At 38.4% G+C, this 20,957-nt stretch overlaps 1 protein-coding gene across 2 annotated transcripts in view; it reads right to left on the bottom strand.

The window, feature by feature from the left end:
• The window catches only part of MYLK3 (myosin light chain kinase 3), a 29,550-nt gene that overhangs the window by 3,340 nt on the left and 5,253 nt on the right, over positions 1–20,957 (bottom strand). The window contains exons 2-12 of one of the 2 annotated variants that reach the window (XM_021408307.1): positions 14,651–14,741; positions 13,528–13,662; positions 13,236–13,440; positions 9,840–10,405; positions 8,210–8,315; positions 6,711–6,804; positions 6,284–6,393; positions 5,089–5,230; positions 3,984–4,054; positions 2,504–2,632; positions 1,320–1,472 (exon numbers count right to left, since the gene is read on the bottom strand). In XM_021408307.1, coding sequence (XP_021263982.1) covers positions 1,320–1,472; positions 2,504–2,632; positions 3,984–4,054; positions 5,089–5,230; positions 6,284–6,393; positions 6,711–6,804; positions 8,210–8,315; positions 9,840–10,405; positions 13,236–13,440; positions 13,528–13,662; positions 14,651–14,741 — 1,802 coding nt within the window. Of the gene's footprint in view, positions 1–1,319; positions 1,473–2,503; positions 2,633–3,983; positions 4,055–5,088; positions 5,231–6,283; positions 6,394–6,710; positions 6,805–8,209; positions 8,316–9,839; positions 10,406–13,235; positions 13,663–14,650; positions 14,742–20,957 lie in introns of both variants that reach the window. The other variant, XM_021408306.1, reaches the window with a different exon arrangement.

Raw genomic sequence — 20,957 nt, 5'->3', positions numbered from 1 at the left:
AACCTACCATGTAAGCATAGCCACCCCTCTTGCCATTTTATCTGAATCTTGGGCTCCTCAATCTACAGATTAAATAAATGTTTGCTTTAAATAAACCAATGCAAGTGAGTGGAAAGGCTTCCTGAGATGCTACTCATCCCAGCGCATAGAATCCTAACAACATCCTGCACTCTCCAGTGTAAGGGGTGAGTGGTGCGAAAAGTTGCTGAAGGGGTGTGCAGTGAGTTGATTGTCCTGTGCTGAAATATTTTATTTCGCCTTTTTTGGATTTTGTTTTGAAGCAGCAGCTGTACAGGTTCATCAGTTTATGTCAAATTTTGTTATGCGAATCAAGAACCACTGAGAGAATCACTGCGCGAAGAAAAATACTTGTGGTGCCATCTGTCCTGAGAGCGCAGGCTTATTCTGTGCCTCATATTTAAAAAGCACAAACGTCCATTCATCCTAAACTTAGGTCAAGCTAAGCATACATTGTACTCTGATATTCAACAATGGCCCCAAACGTGCAAACCTATCCAAAAGCCTTGAGAAATAGAGAAAATCTTGTGAGGGAGGTAGGGAGACAAGATTAAAAAAAAAAAGTTTAATTTGCTTTTGAAAAATGCAAACCCTATGACTTATGGCTCAAAATGTAATTAGCACTATAACCGATTTGTCTGATTTAGGTAATGATCTGGAAGATGTTAATATTCTAAACGCTCCTTGAAATTCCCCTTGAACACACAATCTGCTTTACTGTGTGCATCGTTTCCTGTTTTGATTAGTTTTGTATTGCTACTCAGCAAGACAAAAAGATTTTCTACCCACTTACCCCAACCCCACAGCCATTTTCTGACATGAGTATTACTCTCATTCTTCTGTCATTTCATACATACAATCACTTTTTGTTTTACTTGATCCCAAAATGAGAAGCCACATGCAGAGTTAAGCCCTAAATGCTTCTTAATAGCTACCAAATGCATCTAGACCACTTTAGAAGAAAACCATGCACGTTTTCACAGCTGCAGCTTCTATTTATCCTCTGTGGCATTCAAGAAACTTTTTTTTTCCCCCCCCACAATTTATGACAGGGCTTGTAAGAATTCAAAGTAACAAAAGAAATAGCTTTTATGCAGAGAAGGAATATTAAAGACAGATTTCTACACAGCAAATCCTTCCAGATTTCCCCTCTCCTACCTCTGAGGAACCGTCCAGTAGGCACAGAAACAGCAAAAGAAAATGTCACATAATAAGTTCTCATTGTTGGTTGTAATTCAGTGAGCTAGAAGGAAATAAATGTTATTAGGTGCTACTGTCCTCATGATCAGAGAGGGAGGTACCTTTTCTCTTTCACGAGTAGTCTGGAAATAAAGTCTTTTGCTTCCTCTGATAGCTGTTCAAAAGCTTCTGCATCAAAATCCCAGTTGCAATTGACTACATAATTCATCGTCTCCGCATCAGTTTCTCCCAGGAATGGGGATAGGCCACTAAGCCTTAAAAAAAGAGAGCGGAGGGGGAGATAAGTAGTTATATGCAAGATGAATTTCTCCTCCCTTGAATCTTCTGCTTTATAATTTTGACTAATTTTTCAAGAGGAAGGGTTCTCAGACGAGGGGCCCTACTTCTCAGTCCCTGCCAGGAACTGTATCGTTAATGTTACTGCCTAGCAGCTCACTAGCTAAGTCAGAGAGCACCATTAATGGATCCCTAAGAAAATAAATTCAGCAGGAATCTCAGTACATATTTCAGTGCTTTCCCAACTAGGAAAGCTAGGAGGGCTCAAGAGCTTTCCTAAACCAAAGCCTATAACCGAGTTTGGCTTGAATTAAACTGGTTTCTGAACAACAGAATATTGTTTTCAATTAGCCTCCAGGCTCAGATTTATTGTTTCAATAATTCATTACTTCATTCAGTTACTTTTTGGCTAACAAGTTGAAACCATTTATTCCATTCACAGAAAGCATCTGTGAAAAATTCTGAGACACAGAGTCAGCTCATCAGAGCCTTCCACGGCCATCCTGCCCTTGTCAGAAAAACGTTTTCCTCCCATTTGTGACATGACCTGTGGCCTTGCCCTTAACATTAATTCCTCTGGGAAGGAGGAGGCAGACCAAGTCCAAGCTAATAAAATATCAGACTGCAAATTTGAAAATTAATCTAAATCCTCAAGAATGCAATCAAAATGGAAATTCTGACATGCTTTGGGCCACTTTTCTGAGAAATCACAACATGATCCACTTTAACCACTTTAACTTGCTAAATAAGGTGGGGTAAAGAAGAACACATACATATTTATCAAAAGGGCTATTTGTTGTTCAGAGACTTAACCCCAACAGTGAGGTACCTTCACATTAAAGGTCTGTGGCTCAGAGTTTTTTGTTTGTTTTTAACAGCATGAGTTAGGAGGGGTCCCATGCTGATGGGCTCAGCGTCTGCCACGCTCATGTTCTGCAGATACCCTCCATTGGTCTGTTCTTATAGAGCCTTTGGTGCCATTGTCACAACCTCTCATAGGCTTACTTACAACATGTACGTGATGACACCTACGCTCCACATGTCTGTTGGGTAGGAAACAAAGTCATAGTTCACCACTTCAGGAGCCAAGAACTCTGGAGTTCCAAAATTAACCTTCAGTTTTTCACGAGGTTTGTACCTTTAATAGAAAGAGACAGGTGTCAATGCTGAGAGCAGACAAATATCTCATCTGTAGAAATCAATGCGTGGTAAAAAACAAACAAACAAACAAAAAAAATAACAAACAGCAAGCATAGCAGAGTCACCAAGACAACCAGGACAGCATTAAGGTCCTTTTTAAGACCTTGAGGATAAATAAGTGAATTCTGCTGTGACTGCAGGTATTAGACCATCAGTTATCCACTTGTCAGAGTAAAACCAGAAAAAAAGACCAAGGGCAATAAAACTTGCAAAGAGCTCTGTCACAGAATGACAGAAGCTATGCTCTCTGCCAGGTTCCACCTTTCCAGCAGGTGCTGTCCAACATAAAACAAACAAACCTGTTTCCATTAAAACAGGTTTGGAGAGCATTTGCTATGCAGGATATGCCCAGCTACATCTTAGGTTAAAGGTCTGCATAGCAGATACAAGCAAAACATAACTGCTAAGGTTGGACTCTGAAGAGGATTATTTGGGCTTGGTAACATGTAAAACAGATCCATGTAGGGACAACGTGATTCTGTTTTATTGCTTAAAAATAAAGGGTACATATACTGAACCAGTAATAAATTTCATTGATGCCAACGGGAGTTATATCTAAGTACTCAGACAAAAAACAAAGCATTGCTTTTACATCTCAGTTTCTTTGAAGATCTTGTTTTAAATTATGATTTAGTAAAAAAAATTACATCTTTACCTTCCATGTTTACCTCCTTTACATAAATAAATTAGCCTCAGTACATCCATCTGTTTTCATAAAATACTTCTAAAAGAAGAGTTCTTGGATAGATACCAGAATTTGATACATACATATGTCTTGACACATATGCATGTATATACCAGGTCCTGACTTAACAAGATCCTCAAAGGGTTTCGAAAAGAAATAAAGAAATGTTTTTATAGTTATACCAACAGGAGTCAATTCTTTCAATTCCAGAGGAACTGACTCATGTTCCCAGAGCTCTCCTCTAAAAAACTCAAGCAAGCAAAGTAAAAGAACAGTGAAAAGCCTCTGTTTCTCTGAGGGCTTTATGTTTCACATGGGATGTCCTTCATGGAGTCCCTAGAGTAAAAGCTTTAGAAGGGGAATCATTTTGAGACAATTAGAACAGCAGTATATTGTTATTCAACAGAAACTCTACTTGAAAAAGTAATGAGATGATTAATGCATACAGCAGAGAACTCATGCCTGTAGCAGCATAGTATTTAGCTCATTCACATTTCAGAATCACCTTGGAGCCACTAAATGCGTAAAAAATATAATAAGAACTACTAACAGCATAATTCAGTGGGCTTTTTCTTTTTAAATAAATTCATGACTGAACACTTACCTCCTTGCTAATCCAAAGTCAATAATTTTGATCTGGTTCCCTGTGCGATTTACACATAATATGTTTTCAGGCTACAAAAAGACAAGAGTTTTTTCAGTTAAATGTATGACTGAAACACAGATCTACCAAGAATAAGGAAAATATCTCAGAGATTGTAGTCATAATTTTTAGGATGATTCTTTTCCTTCTATTCCTCTTAAGGGAGATAAGGATTTGGCTGGCATATGAGTTAGTGACAGGTTTAGTTTTTATCAGTGTGTTGTACACACTATTCCTATACTGAATATAAATAGATTTTGAAATGGGAAGCTTCCCCTCCATGTACAACGACCTGGTCAATCTGATGGTTATGGTTTACTCCCGGAATTTATAAAAGTAGCTCCATAAAAGTCACAAGAAGCATATCAAATGCACCCTCTGTTTCGTCCATGAAGACAGAGAAGAAGTCTTCTTTGTTTTGTTTTTGTTACTGTTTTCCATTTGTTTGCTTTTTTCCCCCAGTGTGACTGCTTTTCAAAGGAGACAGTGACTTTCCACACTTACAACTGCAGAGCTTTCTATAGGCCAACAAGGTCTAATATCACTTGCATAAGGCACTATATAAACAAGAAAAATACTATCTGTTTTCACCCAAATCAGTTAAGGAATCACGCAGTTCAGATCCAGGCAGTAAGAAGTACAAACAATAGGAAGAAGACTGAGAAGATGTTTGGATAGAGTTATAGGTGGAGGAAGAGTGAAGACTGGAAGCATTTCTAAGTATTTCTGTCCAAAGATATTTGGGGGTTGTTTTTTTTGTTTTGTTTATTGTTGTTGGGTTTTGTTTGTTTTTAAAGAAGAACAGAAAGTCCTCATTTAATTTCACACAATGAAAAGTTTCTGATTTAACAGCAGAAAAAAGTGCAGAAACTTGTTATTTTGTTATTGTATGGAAGCTACTAAATAGACCTTGAAAAAAATAATTAATCTCCAGAACTTCACTTACTGTGGCTACTGAATTAAGAAAGTCAATTTCTTTATGAGATTAAGTGAATGAAATAAGAAATAATTGTGATTACAGACTGTAGTGGTGCAAACCACAACATCACTAATGGATATCACTGACCTTCAGATCTAAATGGAGAATATAATGCTGGTGCAAGTAATGGACTCCTTCACAAATTTGTTTGGTAAATAAGATTGCATCCAACTCTGTTAGATTGTAGTTTTCATCTGTGATCCGGTCAAATAATTCACCACCATCCAGACTAAAATTTTAACATAGAGAAGCATTTTAAATACACTAAAATTCCTCATGAAGTTAATTTATTTCCAAGTTGGAAACTTAGTTTCTAATTTAGCACAGGTTCTAACAACACAACCAGTATAAATCACATTTACAGACTAAATGACTTCAAGAAACTTATTTCTGAGTATGAAATCAAGTATCATTCTAGAGTGCCTTCCACATTGGAAGACTTTTTGCTAACATTTGGAAGGGGAGTAGCAGGAGAGAATCAAAACCTAAATTCAAAGCCACACAAACTGGACACCCAATGGGGACCAAGAGAACCTATAGAATGTACCAAGGTATCTATTATTATCCTCTTATTAGCTTAGAGAAATTAACTCTTCAAGCTATACAATGTGATGAACTTCTAAAACTGAAAGCCGTATTAACTGAGCTGACAACAGAAAATTCTGCACACAAAAAAAATAATAGAATATTACATCAGACACACAGATCTGACAAGGTTATGCAGGGTAAAAATTACAATTATTTAAATAATTTTAAAATCTCTTGTATTTATTTTTGCTATTTCGTGTCCTCTTTTCTTTCACATCATTAACAATTTGTTTTGTAATGGAAACTCAGTTTCAAAAAAACCCAACAGGCACACTTTAAGTAATCACTCTTTTGTCATTTCTGTATTCTGTACTCTCACATTTACGTTTTATCTGAGGTTTTACTTACCCCAAACACTTGTATGTAATTCGGTAGCTAGAGACAATGTTGGGGCCTCTGAGTTAAACTCAAATGAAAGATGAACCATAACAAAAATCTGTTCATTAACTGTCTTGTAATTAGCTTCATATGCTTGAAGATAACTACCTTCCTTAGCATCTGCTTAAACTGCAATCTTGCTAAGTATGTATTTTTTAATGTGAAGAAGTTGCCTTTAAAAATGTGTATTTTCCACTCTCATAGGCTGGCAAGCCACTCAAGTCTTTTTCATACCTCAGAGTTATTGTTCTCCATTTCTTTTAGTGACCAAAGCAAACCCCAAAATCCAACAGTTCCTGAAATCATTTAAACTTACTATTCCATGATCAAAGTTATATTATTTTTGGCTTCAAAGGCATCATAAAGCTGAATCAAATTCACGTGATTTAATTGGTTCATGATGTTAATTTCATTTTTTACTTCCTCCTGAAAAAATAACGAATTAACAAAAACATGAGCAAATACACTCCTTAAATGCCAATATATTTGAATACAACAATTTAAAACCTTATAGCAGCTATACCACAGGTTTCATGCGAACAAATGGCTTAATCACAAACACTGGAAATGACCAACAGTCACACGAAGCCCAAGCTACTACTTTATAAGACAAGTTTTAATATTTGGTACTGTGTAAGGAGAAGTTGACTCCCATGGAGTGGCTCAGGGAAGAGGTGTTAAAATGAATGCAATACACCTGGTTTACAGCATACACTCATTTAGTTTAACAGGAACATAGTTACCTTTTCTTTTGCTCCTTTCACTTTAATGATTTTGGCTGCCAAATTGAGACCAGTTGATACTTCTGTGCACTTATGAACTTGCCCAAAACGCCCCCTGTTGATACCAAACAAAAATTGGGAAAACAACGCAGCTCACCACAGAAATTTTTCAAACTATTCTTATCTTTGATTAAAAATAGCCCAGTACAAAATGAACAGAATCAGGTGGCCAGCAGCATCAATCTCCTCTTTCTCTCAGCTTACGAAGGATTAGTTTTATCTTTCCAGCCAGTTGTTCAACACTTACATTAAAATATTATCCCCTTCGTATTAATACATTTCACTGTGGTATGATGACCTGATGATATTCTTTTTCAGTTTTGTAACTGTACCCACTTGCTGTCCTTCAGTGACGTGTTAGTGGGCATATTAACAAGGATATTTCTGTCTTGATCTCATAACTCTTAAAATGACTAACACCAGTAACTGTAGCCACTCCACAAACCACACTTCTTGCACGTTGCAAATTCTCCCCCATGTCACCCAGATACAGTAATGCCCCTCGGGATGATTTCTAAACATCATCTTCTCTGCTATTGCATCATCAGGCCTATACTTCGGCCATATTCATACTTGGATTAGTCTGTAAATCAAACCTTCTTGTTAGATAAGTAAGTATACAAGAATACAAAGGCTGAAGCAGCTGTAGGCTTTCCATGAGCGAAGAGTAAATGCAAGGTCAACAAAATTATAATTTTTCCCCTTAGCTTTCTTTAACATGAAGTTCAGCATGGAATAAAGATTTTGGAAGCTGCCTGACCCCTAATGGGCTTTGCTGACTTCAAATGCTCTGAATCTGACTGGAGATTATAGGTTTTTCTCAAGACTCCAGCTGTAGCCAAGATTATTACCACAAATGCAAATAGTATCTAAGAGTACAGTCAGGAGTCTGAAAATGGAACTGAGGCAGAAGCCAGTAATGTAAGGGACTTAGAGGTGCCCCACAGACAGGTTCATAAAAAGGCAACTGTGGGAGCCCAGGAAGACTGGAGGACGAGGAGAGATGAATGATCTGACATGCTATCTGCATTCTCTCTCCTTGCTTCACTATTGTAGGCCAAGTTTACTCTCTTCTTGCTCTGGTTTCAGTTCCAACCAACTTCTACAAAGCTTAAAGGGCTAAGAATGGTATAGAAAGTAACATTATCAAAATAGAAGGGAAAGTATTCATAAGATACATGAAAAATAGTTACATAAGATACATTTGAATCCCCTTTTGCTCCACGCAGAACTGTAAATTAAAGAAGTAAGCTGGTATCCATCACTCCCCATGCTGCTGGGAGAGAGGGCTGAGCATTCTGATCCATTAAGCAACTGCTCTGGCTGCAGTGGGCTTGCACATGCCTCACTCATACACATCCTGGAGCTATCTGAAGAAGATTACTAGTTTCCAAGCTAACTGCATTTCTTCACAATCAGCTACCACCCGCAATACAGCAAGAGGGGGCAGAGAGACTTACCCTCCAAGGACTTCATGATGACACACAGAGTAGCACGTTGTCACCTCTGTTAGCTTGACACTCACTACACGATGTTCAAAAGGAGCTGGGGGAGAAGGGCTGTCATCTAAAGAGGTGAAAACCTGGTCATTGAGACATTTCTCCCTAGTCACTGAAGCTGCATTGCAGCTTCACCTCCCTCACACCAATACTCTCAGTCCATAGGGCATGCACGTCACTTCATTTTGTTTGCTCAGTATAATGAGAAGTCTCAACTGCCTTTAATTTTCCTGGTACCTACCTTCTCCTGGAATTCAGACAACCACTGAAGTATCTACAAACATCAAGCATGCAGTTCTTTTACTATTTTTAGAGTGAAGTGCAAGTAAAATACCAGAACCCATGGAATTATTTGCTCATTTTAAATACAAATCAGTTGAGTACACACAATTACTTGGATTTTCATTAAAAAAATAAAAATAAATGGGATTTTAAAAAATAGATTATTTCTAGATGGTGGTAAAGGAGATGCTGAAAATATTCAAAATCTCTCTGCTGCTTCAAGTACAGACTTCCACTGTTAGCAGCCTTCTAGAGATGACAGATGAAGGCCCGTAACTGAGGATAGGATCCCACTTCCTAGCTCTCAGCTCTGTCTTTTTAACACAGCAATGCTGAAAGAGTCCAGTGAGGTTAACATTTTACCTTATGCATTAACAAAAGAGGTCACTCCACAGAAATATCTGGAAGTTTCAAAAAAATTATACTTGACCTTTTCATTTTGATAAGCTAACTGGGAAAAGCAGCATAAATACACAACAGTGATAAACGATGTCAGCATAGATATAAAATCAAGAAGTTTCTACTAGCAACACCTTGTTTTACTAGCAACATCCCAGTACTGTAAACATTTAAACGATTAAGTTTAATCAGTTCCTCAGAGATAATTTAACTATTATGCACTGAATATCTTAAGCTCTTCTAGGGTAAAGCTTTCACCACCCACTCATTCAAAGTAATTTTACAGTTAAACTCCAGAGATCTTGAGGTGCAATTTAACATGTATACAATTCATTTTCCTGCCACCACTGCTGAGAGCACCAGATCCAGATCAGGACATCTACCCATACATTTACATTCTGGGAATTACACATCTGCTGCCCGTAGAGAGTACTGCCTGAAACAATACAAATGATTGCACAATAATTGCGAAGAGATCTGTGGCCAACAGGACAAAGACCAAGCAAAGAACTCCTCCTGCAGTATTCTGCTGTTCTCTTCAGTCCATAGTTGCAGAAGCATATCTAGTTTATTTATTCTACCTTAACGAATAAGTGTTATATCTGAAGGAATGGATTTTGTCAATATTACTTCTTCAGTAGAAATATACTTTCCGGTACATTTTATTTGAAAGGACATTTTTACCCCAAAACATCTTTTAGAAGGAAAAGTACTATTAACATAAACTGTACTAACGTTATTTCTCTTGTTTTTGATCATCAGACATATCTGTGGTGTTTAGGTAAATACTCTCAAGCATAGGACACAGGTAGTGTAGTGTGCACTATTCCAGCTATTAGTTTATATACAATACACATGGGCAGCACAAACTCAGTGTAAAAGTTTCCAAAATTAAGTACGAGCAGCTTACCAATGATCACCTCATCCTGTGCAGAAAGCTCTTTGCTAGCTTCCAACGACTTAGCGCTCTCCGTTGCTGTTCCTGCACACTGACCCACATCCTTCTCACTTCCCACTGAACAGAGGGGCTCAGACTCCCTCCTCTCAGAGTTTGTAACTGCCAAAGAATCTTCTACTTTTACTGTTCCTTGATGGATTTTGACTTGTATTCCCAGATCTTTCTTTGGTTCCATTGCAGTGGTACTCCGTGGAACTATGGGCTTGCATTTTAATTCTGACTTTTCTTCAGCCTTTTTACTTGGCTTGGGCTTGTTCAGTAATGGCTGTTGCTTCCCTGTTTTTGGTGCAAGTTCACCTTGCTTCTTGTTCCCTTTCACTTCTTGATTTGATTCAGTGCTGATGTTCTTAGGAGTCTGTTCAAGTTTGGATTTTCCAGGCAGCTGTTTATATCCTTCCACTTCTGATGATAAAGAGGATGGGGATTTTGCTTTGGCATTTTTATGTCTGTGATCATTTGAGTTTCTTGTCATCTCAATCTTTTCTCTCACTTCAGTCACGTGAACATCAACGGCTATCCTGCAGAGCAAGCAGTTGACATTTCACGTAGATACCTAGACTTTCTTTCACAACTTAAAATGCAGATTTCTATAGTATTAAAGAAATTTAATTATATCAATCCTCTTAGGAAATACAACACTAAGGGGAAAGCACAAAAAAACATGCAGATACTTCTTCTGCATCCTCGTTTGCCTCACCTGAGCAGAACATCTCTCACAAACTCTAAAGTGCTAACCTCACCATCTGAAAGCTCATTCAACTTTTTGCAACTATTACAGTTGGTCTAATAAGATATCATGCCTCTGGGCAGAGAGGTGGTAGAGATTGTCTTCACCAATTACAGGCTCAGCATCCAAACATCCAACTGCTCATCCAGCTCTACAAATCTCAGTGTTTGCATCCATCCCACTCCTCTCCAACTGGCTGGCCTGCACACTCACACGTTTGTGTCTTATGGGATAGCATTCTTTCCACAGCTTTCTGTTAAAAACGTAACTTTCATAACTCTCTCACCCCATTAATATTATTCTCCCTAGCATTCCAGCTACCAAAAAACTTGAAGTATTTCCCTCATTTCCCAGAAGTTATCGCCTCTTTCAGAGGAGCTACCTCATTACAAAATATACAAAAGAAATTGCTTCCACTTTTGCATAACAGAAGTCTGAAGTTTCTCAGTTTTAGCACCGCTAAGGGCTGCTGCTTTGTGCTACAAATTTAAATTGCACCAGGAGCAAGCTATTTAGAGCACTGAACACTGCTCCTAGAAAACACTTCCACTGCTATCTAGACAAGCCTGAACTCGAGAGGACTCTTGGGCACATCTCCAAACAGGAGAACACAATGTTCTTTTGACACTTCTGAATGGGCTTACAGACTTCATTAAAAGTAGCATGCATTTTGAAGATGCATTTACTACATTCATGACTTCACACACAAGCATAATAGGGACCTTGTTTAGCAGTGGTGTGTTTTCTCCAGGATTTACTTTAGGTTCTGCCTTCTGGTTTTCTGTTGGCTTCCCAACGCTCTACACCAAACTCTTAGGTACCCACATACCCCCTCCATCCAAACCACTCAGCTGCTCCAAAAGCTGCTGTCTGTGTGCAAGTTCACTCCTGCCATATCACGTTTAACCAGAACCAAACACCATGGGGATAACAGCAACTGTCCATCAGCTTCTTCACAAACACCTTGAGCCAGCCTCAACGTGGGAGCCTCCAAGGCAGCACGGACCCAGCTCTGCTTATTGAAGCCTCATGAGCCAAAGGCAAAACACAGGGAGGTCTCCTGCTTCTTAGTGCTATTACAACAACGGATTTGGAGATATCAGTGTCTATGAGCTGTACACAATTTACTCCTGAGTGCTGGAGAAGAGGCCATGATGCTGGAAACTACAAATTAAAATACATACACACAGAAGTAGCATCACATTCTCGTCTGGGCTTCAGACATTAATTTGCACTGGGGTGCTCCAAAAGTAACGCCTCCCATTTTATTGTGTTGGTCCATGATGCCAGAGGCAGATGTTGGTGGCACAGCACTAGAGGCTGAACTTTCCCACCAGTGTTTCCTTAGACTTTTTTGCTGTGCAACAGATGGCAGTAGAAGGGCAGTCTGATAAAATGGCATCTGACATGGAAGTGCAGATGAAGCAAAGGTGTGTCACTGAATTCCTCCAAGTGGAAAAAATGGCACCCACTGACATTCATCAACGCTTGCTGAACGTTTATGGAGACCAAACAGTGGGTGTGAGCATAGTGAGGTGGTGGGTTGTACATTTCAGCAGAGGCAACAGGGGGTCATGGGTCAACTCCGCAGGTGCAGGTTTTTTTTTTTATTATCTTTTTTTTTTTTTTTTTTTAAAGAAAAGAAGAACAGCATGCAGGCTATTATTAATCTCTAGCAAAAACGCATAGTTCACCATGGTGACTACATGGAAAAACAGAGTTTTGTAGCTGAGAATTTGTTCTATCAAATAGAGTTATTGTGCTCTTTGTAGCTGTTGTTTCTGTGGAAACAAATAGGAGACATTACTTTCAGAGTAACCAACGTAAATGCTAGTAATAGTGTAACTGGACACACAGTAATATAGGTGTACACTTATGCACATGTGAATGTGTATACCATTCATGCCTACACATATGTATTTGCCAGCCGCAACATGGAAGGCATGACACTTAAAATTTGTCACAGAATTGGCATCTGTTGAGGTTTGGTTTTGAGTGTTTGGTTTTTAATAGAATTAAAATCAAATTGTGAATAAATAATTGAAAAGGAAAAGGATTGTTAAAGACATGTTACAAAGTACTTAACTACAGATGAGACTGTTAGAATTTAAAAAATGAATAATCTGGTCATATCTTTAGGTGACCAAGGCATGAAAAAAAAGCTTTGAAAACCACTGAGGACATCAAATGAAACAAATACTTCAGTTTTATCATATACAAGTAAGCATTTCTAATTCCTTTCAGCCCCATGTTTATAGAAACAGGAGCTGGAAAAGAGTGGTTTATAAAGGTCCACCTACTTGAGCTACAGAAGGGCAGTCACATTCCTCTAATACTCAGTAGCCCATCACATCAAACCTCCCACATATCTAGCCCTCTAACTTACTGACTTCAGAAAAACATTACAAGGGGTTTTTGGTACTTTGAGTTTTCTGCCTTAACCATTTATAAGGTTCCACTGTCCCTTTCCCAGCATGGCCATTTTTCCCCGGATCATGCCTAAGCAGGAGCTGACTCCTTTAATATTCTGTTTTGTTTTTCTTTCTTTTTTTTTTTTTCTTCTCCTTTTAACACGTGAAATGTTTTCAGATCATACAGAAAACTACCAGAAAAGCCATTACCTGGTTTGTGTCACTTCACACCCTGCGTCAGATATAGCCTGGGATGTGGAGGGCACAGCTTCCTGCGATGCCATACTCTGTGATAGAGGTTTGTTTTCATTCTCTTTGAGTTTCTGATGAAAAAGCTGCTTGTGGCACTCATCTAGGTGTGGGGCTCTGCCCATATTGTGCACTTTAACAGGAACATCTTGGTTGCCTACGTGATCTTGATTTATGAAGGGAAGACCATTATGTTGATTCAAAGCTTTGACAAAACCTTTTTGCTGTTGACAGCTCCATGTTTTTCCAGTACCTTCTACTGCTTTCTGCTGTGCTGTCCTCTCTTTAGTCTGGAGTCCGGAGTCAGCTTTGTGGGCAACAGCACTTGAAGCGTTCACCTTCTTGCATCCTCCACTGTTTTCATCCAACTTTTTCACACTTTTAGTATCTGAATAAAACATACCATTAATAAGCTATCCATGGCAGAAGTGATAGCAAAAAAGAGGGAGTAAGATAACACACCCATTCAAAATAACCTATGCAGTTACCTACTTCTGAATAAAGTAGCCACTGAAAGGTTTAAAATTCTTATCCAGGCTTAAGTCAGTCACTGTTAATGCTCATGGCTTAAAGTCTTGCCTGCACCCCACAAAAGGGAAAGGTTTTACCATACTCTCAGGACAATTACTGAGTATATTAATAATGAGAATTTCTCATTTCTTTCAGTGTTCAGTATGCAGAGGCTATCACGATTAGTTCACAAACTTGCATAGCTTTCAACTCACAACTGTGACCAGCTGTTTGATTTTTGTCACTTCCTAAATGAAACTAAAAAGGAAGCGTCCATAATTTAAAGGATTCACTGACATTTTTTGAAGACAACAGGTCTGTTCAACGCACATTCATGCCACTGCAACTCCACAAGTATTAATAACAGATGCCATCTGGCAATGTCCAGACAGCTACATCCTAAAGAGGAATCTAGCACCAACGTGGCAATGAAACTTGTTCATCAAAAAAATATATTTCTAACGTAAACATGCCCCTATTCCAAAGGAGGAGGAAAGGGCTTGTTCAGTTGTACTAAGGCAAAGATTTGGGGGTTGTTTGCTAGGTGATGTTGCCACACCTTTGTGCTATCTCCAAACCAGTTCTGCTCTCTTAATTCTGATCCCTGTAATATCAAAACAAGGAAACAGTATAGCCAAGCAAAGATGCTGCTTTTAATTTCATGAGCTTCAAGGTTTCTGAGGGGTTTGATTTAGGATACAGATGGTATTACAAAGAAGGGGAGAACATCTCTATTTTCTCAATAATTCATTCAGAATAATTTCTCTGTAATACATTTAGTGGAGAATAGCAGGCTATTCAGTTTCTAGTTGGTCTGCAGCACATTCTACAGTCAAAGACTGTAGAATGCCCAAAGTGATACATACCTTCAGAAGGCTTACTGCTTTCAGTTTGAGTTCCTCTGTTATTAAGTACATGCTTAGGTTTTGCACCACTCTCTTCAGTCTTGTCTTTGGCCTAAAAATGACAAAAATAAGTTACACTCAAAGGTGTTTCTTTCTCTAACTTTGTAGGTTGAGATCCTGTAAAATGGTTATCAACACCTCTGAACTTCAGAAACTTTAGTTACTTCTGCTTTTCTTTTCCACTTTTTTGATCTCTCCCTGCTTTTGCAAAAAGGCATACTTCTAAAACAAGATGGCACAGAATAATACATTACGTCTCTGCTTTCCAAAATGTTATTTGTAAGAGATTTTGCCTCAAGTCATCCTTACTCATAATTATTAAGAACCATGCCATATGAAACACAGGAATTATTAGAAGATAAAATTATTTTGTATTTCCTCCAATATTTGGTGACTGATGGCTGAAAGATAAACAATATTGTTGTAGATACAATAATATATTTGTCTCAAGGCATCTAGAGATTCACAATTTGAGCAATGACAGAGGTTATACAAAGAGCCCTTAGCTTTATTATAACTCTCATACTCGTATGTGACAAAATTATATGTTACCTTTGGTATGGTTAAAAACAGACATTTTTTATTTTAAGCAAATTTCATCCTCCAATTAACATAGCACTGAGAAGGGTTATTTTGTAACAGTGTAACTATAACGCTTCACAAAGCAATACATTTGTAATAAAATTAAATAGTATTCAGCATAAAGCATTATACAAAAATAGAAAAAGACATAACATCTTGGATGGCATACTTAAATCTAGTGATAAGCAGCCTCTTATCCTCATTTATATAAACAAATAAGAAACATCTCAAACTTTTCTGCAGATAACCAATTAAAAGTCTGCTGCAAATCATCCCCTTCACTTGTGAGTAGTTACTACATTTTTCATGCTCCAACCTTTTAAATTCCACTGTCGAACATCTCCCTCCCCTCTTTCCCCCCACCAAAAAAAAAAAAAGGCCCCCAAATAAATTATTGTTACCATTTTTATCACAGTTCTAAGCAAACCTGCAACAATGACCAGGGGAAACATTATTCTTGCAAAATCCTACGTGCAAAGAAAGCCTTGGATAAGGGACAGTTTAATTTTTGCCCTTGTTTGTTTTGTTTGTTGTTGTTGTTAAATAAAAAAGAGGCTTGGATCCTATAAAGCTCAGTTCACAGCCTTTTATTAATTTGACTCCAACTTTGAACACTTCTTCCATAAGCATTCTATGGCATCCCTGGAATGCTGTCATACCATCAGCAAACAGCTTCACCCAAAAATGAAAACATGACCTCCCCCCTCCTATCCCCATTCTTAGTAACCTTGTGCAAAGCCAACTGTGATAAGCAGCGTGTCGTTACAAAACAGCAAAGGTTGGAAAATAGCAACAGGCAAGTAGCAAATTCCTTGTGTGCAACCCCAACGCGACGGTGATTCTTTTTGGACATGTTACAAAACCCGCTGAAAAAACAGGACCAAAGTTAGCACATGGCTCACCACAAACTAATGCATTTTTAATTCACCCACGCTTTCCTCCACATCACCCCAGCTAGGTCACGTACATATACCACCTCTCTAATTTAAAACTAGTTCAAATATCAGAGTACTCAGCAGCCTGCGATCAAAGTACAGACATATCTTAAGGTCTTATAACTAATCTTATGCTCCAATTTCAAAAACTTTCCAGTAACAAGAAACAACAACTACAGTACTTCAGCAAAAGCGGAGTTAGCTCTGTAACAGTTTACTTGCCCAGTACACATCGTGTGTTCTTCACTTAAGGCAGTAGTTAAAGTCTAGGACAGAGACCTTCACCCCTCTCCAGTTCATCAGGTCACCAAGAGCAGGTCATTCCACCTCTCATCCGAGTCCCTGTCCATATATCTTGAATGAATTTATGACCTCAGACCTTCTCTTTTGTTAACACTGATGAGGCAGTACCCAGTAGCTAGCTAACAATTAATCCTGACTGTATGCTGCAAATCCATGGGAAACTTTCCTCCAGCACTGCTATAATTGCAGTTAGCTATATCCCTCCTTACTGTTCCCTTAGAAACTGACAATTTGGTAATTAAATCTTTATATTCATCTTCTCCTGGTCACTAACATATTGTGCACTGTCAGTTCAGCTCAACATGTAAGCCCTATCAAGGACAGTGCTTGGCTGTAGGCCTTACACAGGGACTGCAGGCAGTAACTAGTAACAATGCAGTTTTAACCAACAAAGCTGGTTATCATTTATTGGTATCAACATGAATGCAATCTCGTCTTAAATCCTTCTGTCTCCATTCAATGTAGCTCACTTTTCACCCTCCAGCACTTAAAAAGGGCTATCAGGAGAATTCTCAAAGGCTGAGAAGGTAAGCTAGCATCTAACACTGCCCTGGTTTTATAATAGTTCAGGTGTAACATCTGCCAATAACTGTTACAGATTTGACAAAATAGTATTTGGATCAAGATAGGAATGCACATTCACATTTGTATTAAGTTGTCCTTACTGTAATGACACCTCTACACAAGTGTGTAGGAGACTCTTGGAATGAACAAACACTTCAACTCACTGAGGTCTCCCTCACACTTTTTATTTTTTGCCAATAACAGAATACAAGTCACTGTCACAAGTCACAAGTCCCATTGGCCATAACTAATTCTAAATACTTAACTGTCAGAAAGCAAGTTCAATCAGTTCCAATTACGCTATCGACTACATATCAGTCTTGCCTGTTCCTTCCTCACTATCTTTGATAATTAGGAAATGCTTTGGACTTGTTATCTATGAACTGATGCAAACTGCACATGTGAAACCACAAGTTACATGATTTGAGGAGTGAACGATGTCAACAGTTCATAAAGTCACGCATTCATCATAAAGACATAGCTAAAGACAACTTAGATGTCTGGAAACATATAAAGCTGCTCAGTCACATAAACAGAAGTCAGCATAAATTTTCATAACTTCTGTTGTGTTTGGAATTCACGATCGATCAAGCAAATAGAAGCAGCTTCCTTCAGTAAATACTTCCTGGTACATTACTCCTACCTTTCACTGGAACCTCTGTCTTCCTCACTGGAAGTTCTGCTACCAGTGGGAATGACATTGCTGATCTTCAGGCACTCGTAGAAGCTGAATCTGGCAATCTGCTTCTCATACTTGTTACAGGATTGCCTGGCACACTTGGGGCACTTTAGACATTCTAAGGCACATTTTAAGATTAGGTCTCTGCCTCAAAATGCTTATAATTTAGAGGTCATGGCAGTAATCTGCAATGGCAATTCTAAAGGAAAAACTCAATTTTAAATGTTATGCAAAAAAAAAATCATCACGAGAGACTTGCTACTTCACAAAAAATGTTATCAAGAGCAGTAGGAAAAAACCAACCTCAACAAGGCTTTCCAGTAGACTCTCCTTCTTCCATGGCACAATGCCTTTGAGAATAAAATCCACTACTTTAGAATTTTTTAATACTTCTCCCACTAATGTAATCACTTTATCCAGTGTATCAATCCTTCCCTCTATCTTTGCCAGTCTCTCCTTATGCCTCGAGGCATCTAGCTGGGCAATTTTCATCAAATTCAACACTTCTGAGCATATGCTCTGCATATCAGTCTGGTGAGGACCGTCCGATAGCTTTAGGCCTTTTTCCATTTTATCTGTCTCATCGAGAGCTTCTCTGGATACTGTTAGCTTGTTAATGCCCTTTTCTATATCCTCAATACTTTTAACTCGTTGCAGTTTGCCCGTCAGATCTTCTTGGAAATGCAACAGTTTGTCCATCTTCTCATTCAAAAGATTCAGTTTTTTATCCATGACACTTAAATTGTTCACCTTTATAGGCTGTAACTTGCTCAAGGCATTTCCTTCTGCCATGTCCAAGCTACCCGCAGACATTCTGTCCAGACAGCAGGATGTCAGATAGATTAGGCTGGCTTTTCATTAACCATAAATTAGAAAATGAGGGTCTGAAAGTTAATCTTCTTTAGCTATGCCTACACCAGACAATCTCACTTATTGGAGTCGCTAGAGCGTATCATTAGATAGCGACTGCACGAATGATTTATTTCTGGGTTATCTATTTCTTACTGCATGCTCTCAATGATGGAGGTAATTTGGCACCAGGCTATATTTTCTTGGGCCTCCTTGACGTCACAAGACCATTTAAAATTCTTTCTCAAGTGGCTGCTGATAGGCAAGCATCTTAACAATTGCCAATGCCTAAGCAGACCTCTGTAGAAGCACTGTTTTCGTGACCAGTTTTAGTTCTGTGATATAGAAAAGAACTTGCTGGAGCATTTCTCCTCATTAAATACAACAAATACAGAAGTAAATGTGGTGGCGTTGCACTAAGGGTTGGAAGAGTCCAGCTTTCCAGCACAGACATAGGACACCCAGCACAGACACAAGCTGTGCTTGTTAGGTTGGCTGGCACTTGAATTTAAAAATAGAGTACAATGACAAGGATCTGAAATACGTATCTAGCACCAGCATGTCTTTGTCAACTGAAACCTCTAAAATTATATCTTTCTCCCAGGCTGTGAAAGTGAACCAAGCAAAAAATCTTCACAAGGACACAGAGCAAGTCCAACAATATTACTAAATGAGATATTTTATGGATTTATGACTGGCTTCCTTTCACTTCTGAATTACATTAGCGTGTCTACAACATTCACTAGAGGACAGAAAAGTAGTCATTTCATACTTGCACAATCCCCACACTTTTGAATGCTTTGCAGTACAGAGCACCTCTTTGTCTCCAATCCCTTTCATTTCTCAGAATGAGCATATGGGAAGAAATCATAATTAAAGTGAATTTACTGTACAAAATGAGACATTATAGAAGTTAAAATCCTTCCTCTACACACTGCAGAGTCAGTAGTAACCATATTAAAATTACCCTTTCGTGAAAGTATTTAGTCCTTGCCATTTCTGTAACAGAATAATCCTTGATAGCATTCTCTGAGGTACATAGAGAAAAGATAGAGCCAAAGCTGACTCTTACTCAGATGCAGCCGTTCAACATATGGTACACAGCAGGATATAAGTAGTGTTGTATAAGGACTTGCAAAATTATGGGTGGGGTGATGGACAAAGAAAAAGGAAACATCACTTGGTCTATAGCAAGAAATTTAAAACATCTGTCACAAAGTGACTTAACTCTGTCCTTCCTTTCCCCAGCATTTTAAGGGCTGTTAAACACACAAACTGTCCTAAATGGATCTAAGTGATTGTGTTGTCTTCAGGATGATAATATGCTTAAATATAGGCAACAATCTTTCATTCCTTTTGCTCTGAATTACAACAGAAGGTAATTTTTGTTCAGAACATTTAGTGTCCAGTGTTTGTATCTCACTTGAGCAGCTCAAAGAGAGCACATTGTTTTGTTGACAGACTCAAGTCTTTTAATGCTAAAACTCACACATTGCAGATCATAGTGTACCCTTCCTTATACCGCTCACAAGAAAGTGTCTTTACTCTAAAAAATGCACTAGCCTATTAAACTCGCCCTTACTTCATAAGAACCTATTGCATATAATGACATTTTGTATTTGGACACTGCTACAGAAGTTGTTTCATGTCCAATACATTCCAAATTACATCTGAAGAACTTGAAATGTTCTACGATTAATGACTAACAGTGATTAACGCAGGATCACTGTGCATCGCAGAGCTCTGCTCAGTCACTCCACATCGTCACTGGCTAAGCAAACTGGTGAGCCACATCGCAGTCTGGATGTAGACTCAGAATAAAGCTCCTTATAATTTTTATCCCATTATTAGGAATGGAGCAAACAAACGAACAGAAAAATGAGCACTGTGATCTTGAGTTTGCAGGCAGCTACCTTCATTCCATCAAGAGCTGAACTGAAATGAACTTCTGGGATACCTTTAAAATATCTCAGGATACCTTTAAAATATCTCCAGGCTATGAAGTGTCTCAGGAGTGCCTGAAAAAAGGAACACAAATTCCAGAGAACCAGAACTGCAAGTGACCTTCAACTGATGATGCCAAAGAATCTTCTATTCTCAAGAGGGAAATGCGAGTTTATTCCACTTTGGCTTCAGTCCCACACACACTCCCAGTTGTGAAAGACTGATGTCAGGAAACAAGAGAAACATTTGCATTCAACACAAAGAACGGTTTAAGAATCTACGATACAGCAGTTCAGTTATGATCCTTCTTTGCTAGCTATGACCCAAAGGAATGAAAAAAACATTTGCAACAGGAATAAAGATGAAGTGAAGGGGAAAAAAAAAATCTACAGCATGTACTAAAGTAATACCA

This window comes from Numida meleagris, chromosome 10 (assembly GCF_002078875.1).
Source record: "Numida meleagris isolate 19003 breed g44 Domestic line chromosome 10, NumMel1.0, whole genome shotgun sequence".
Taxonomy (NCBI): domain Eukaryota; kingdom Metazoa; phylum Chordata; class Aves; order Galliformes; family Numididae; genus Numida; species Numida meleagris.
Note: the sequence above shows the minus strand (reverse complement) of the source record. Positions and strands in the feature narration are given on the sequence as shown.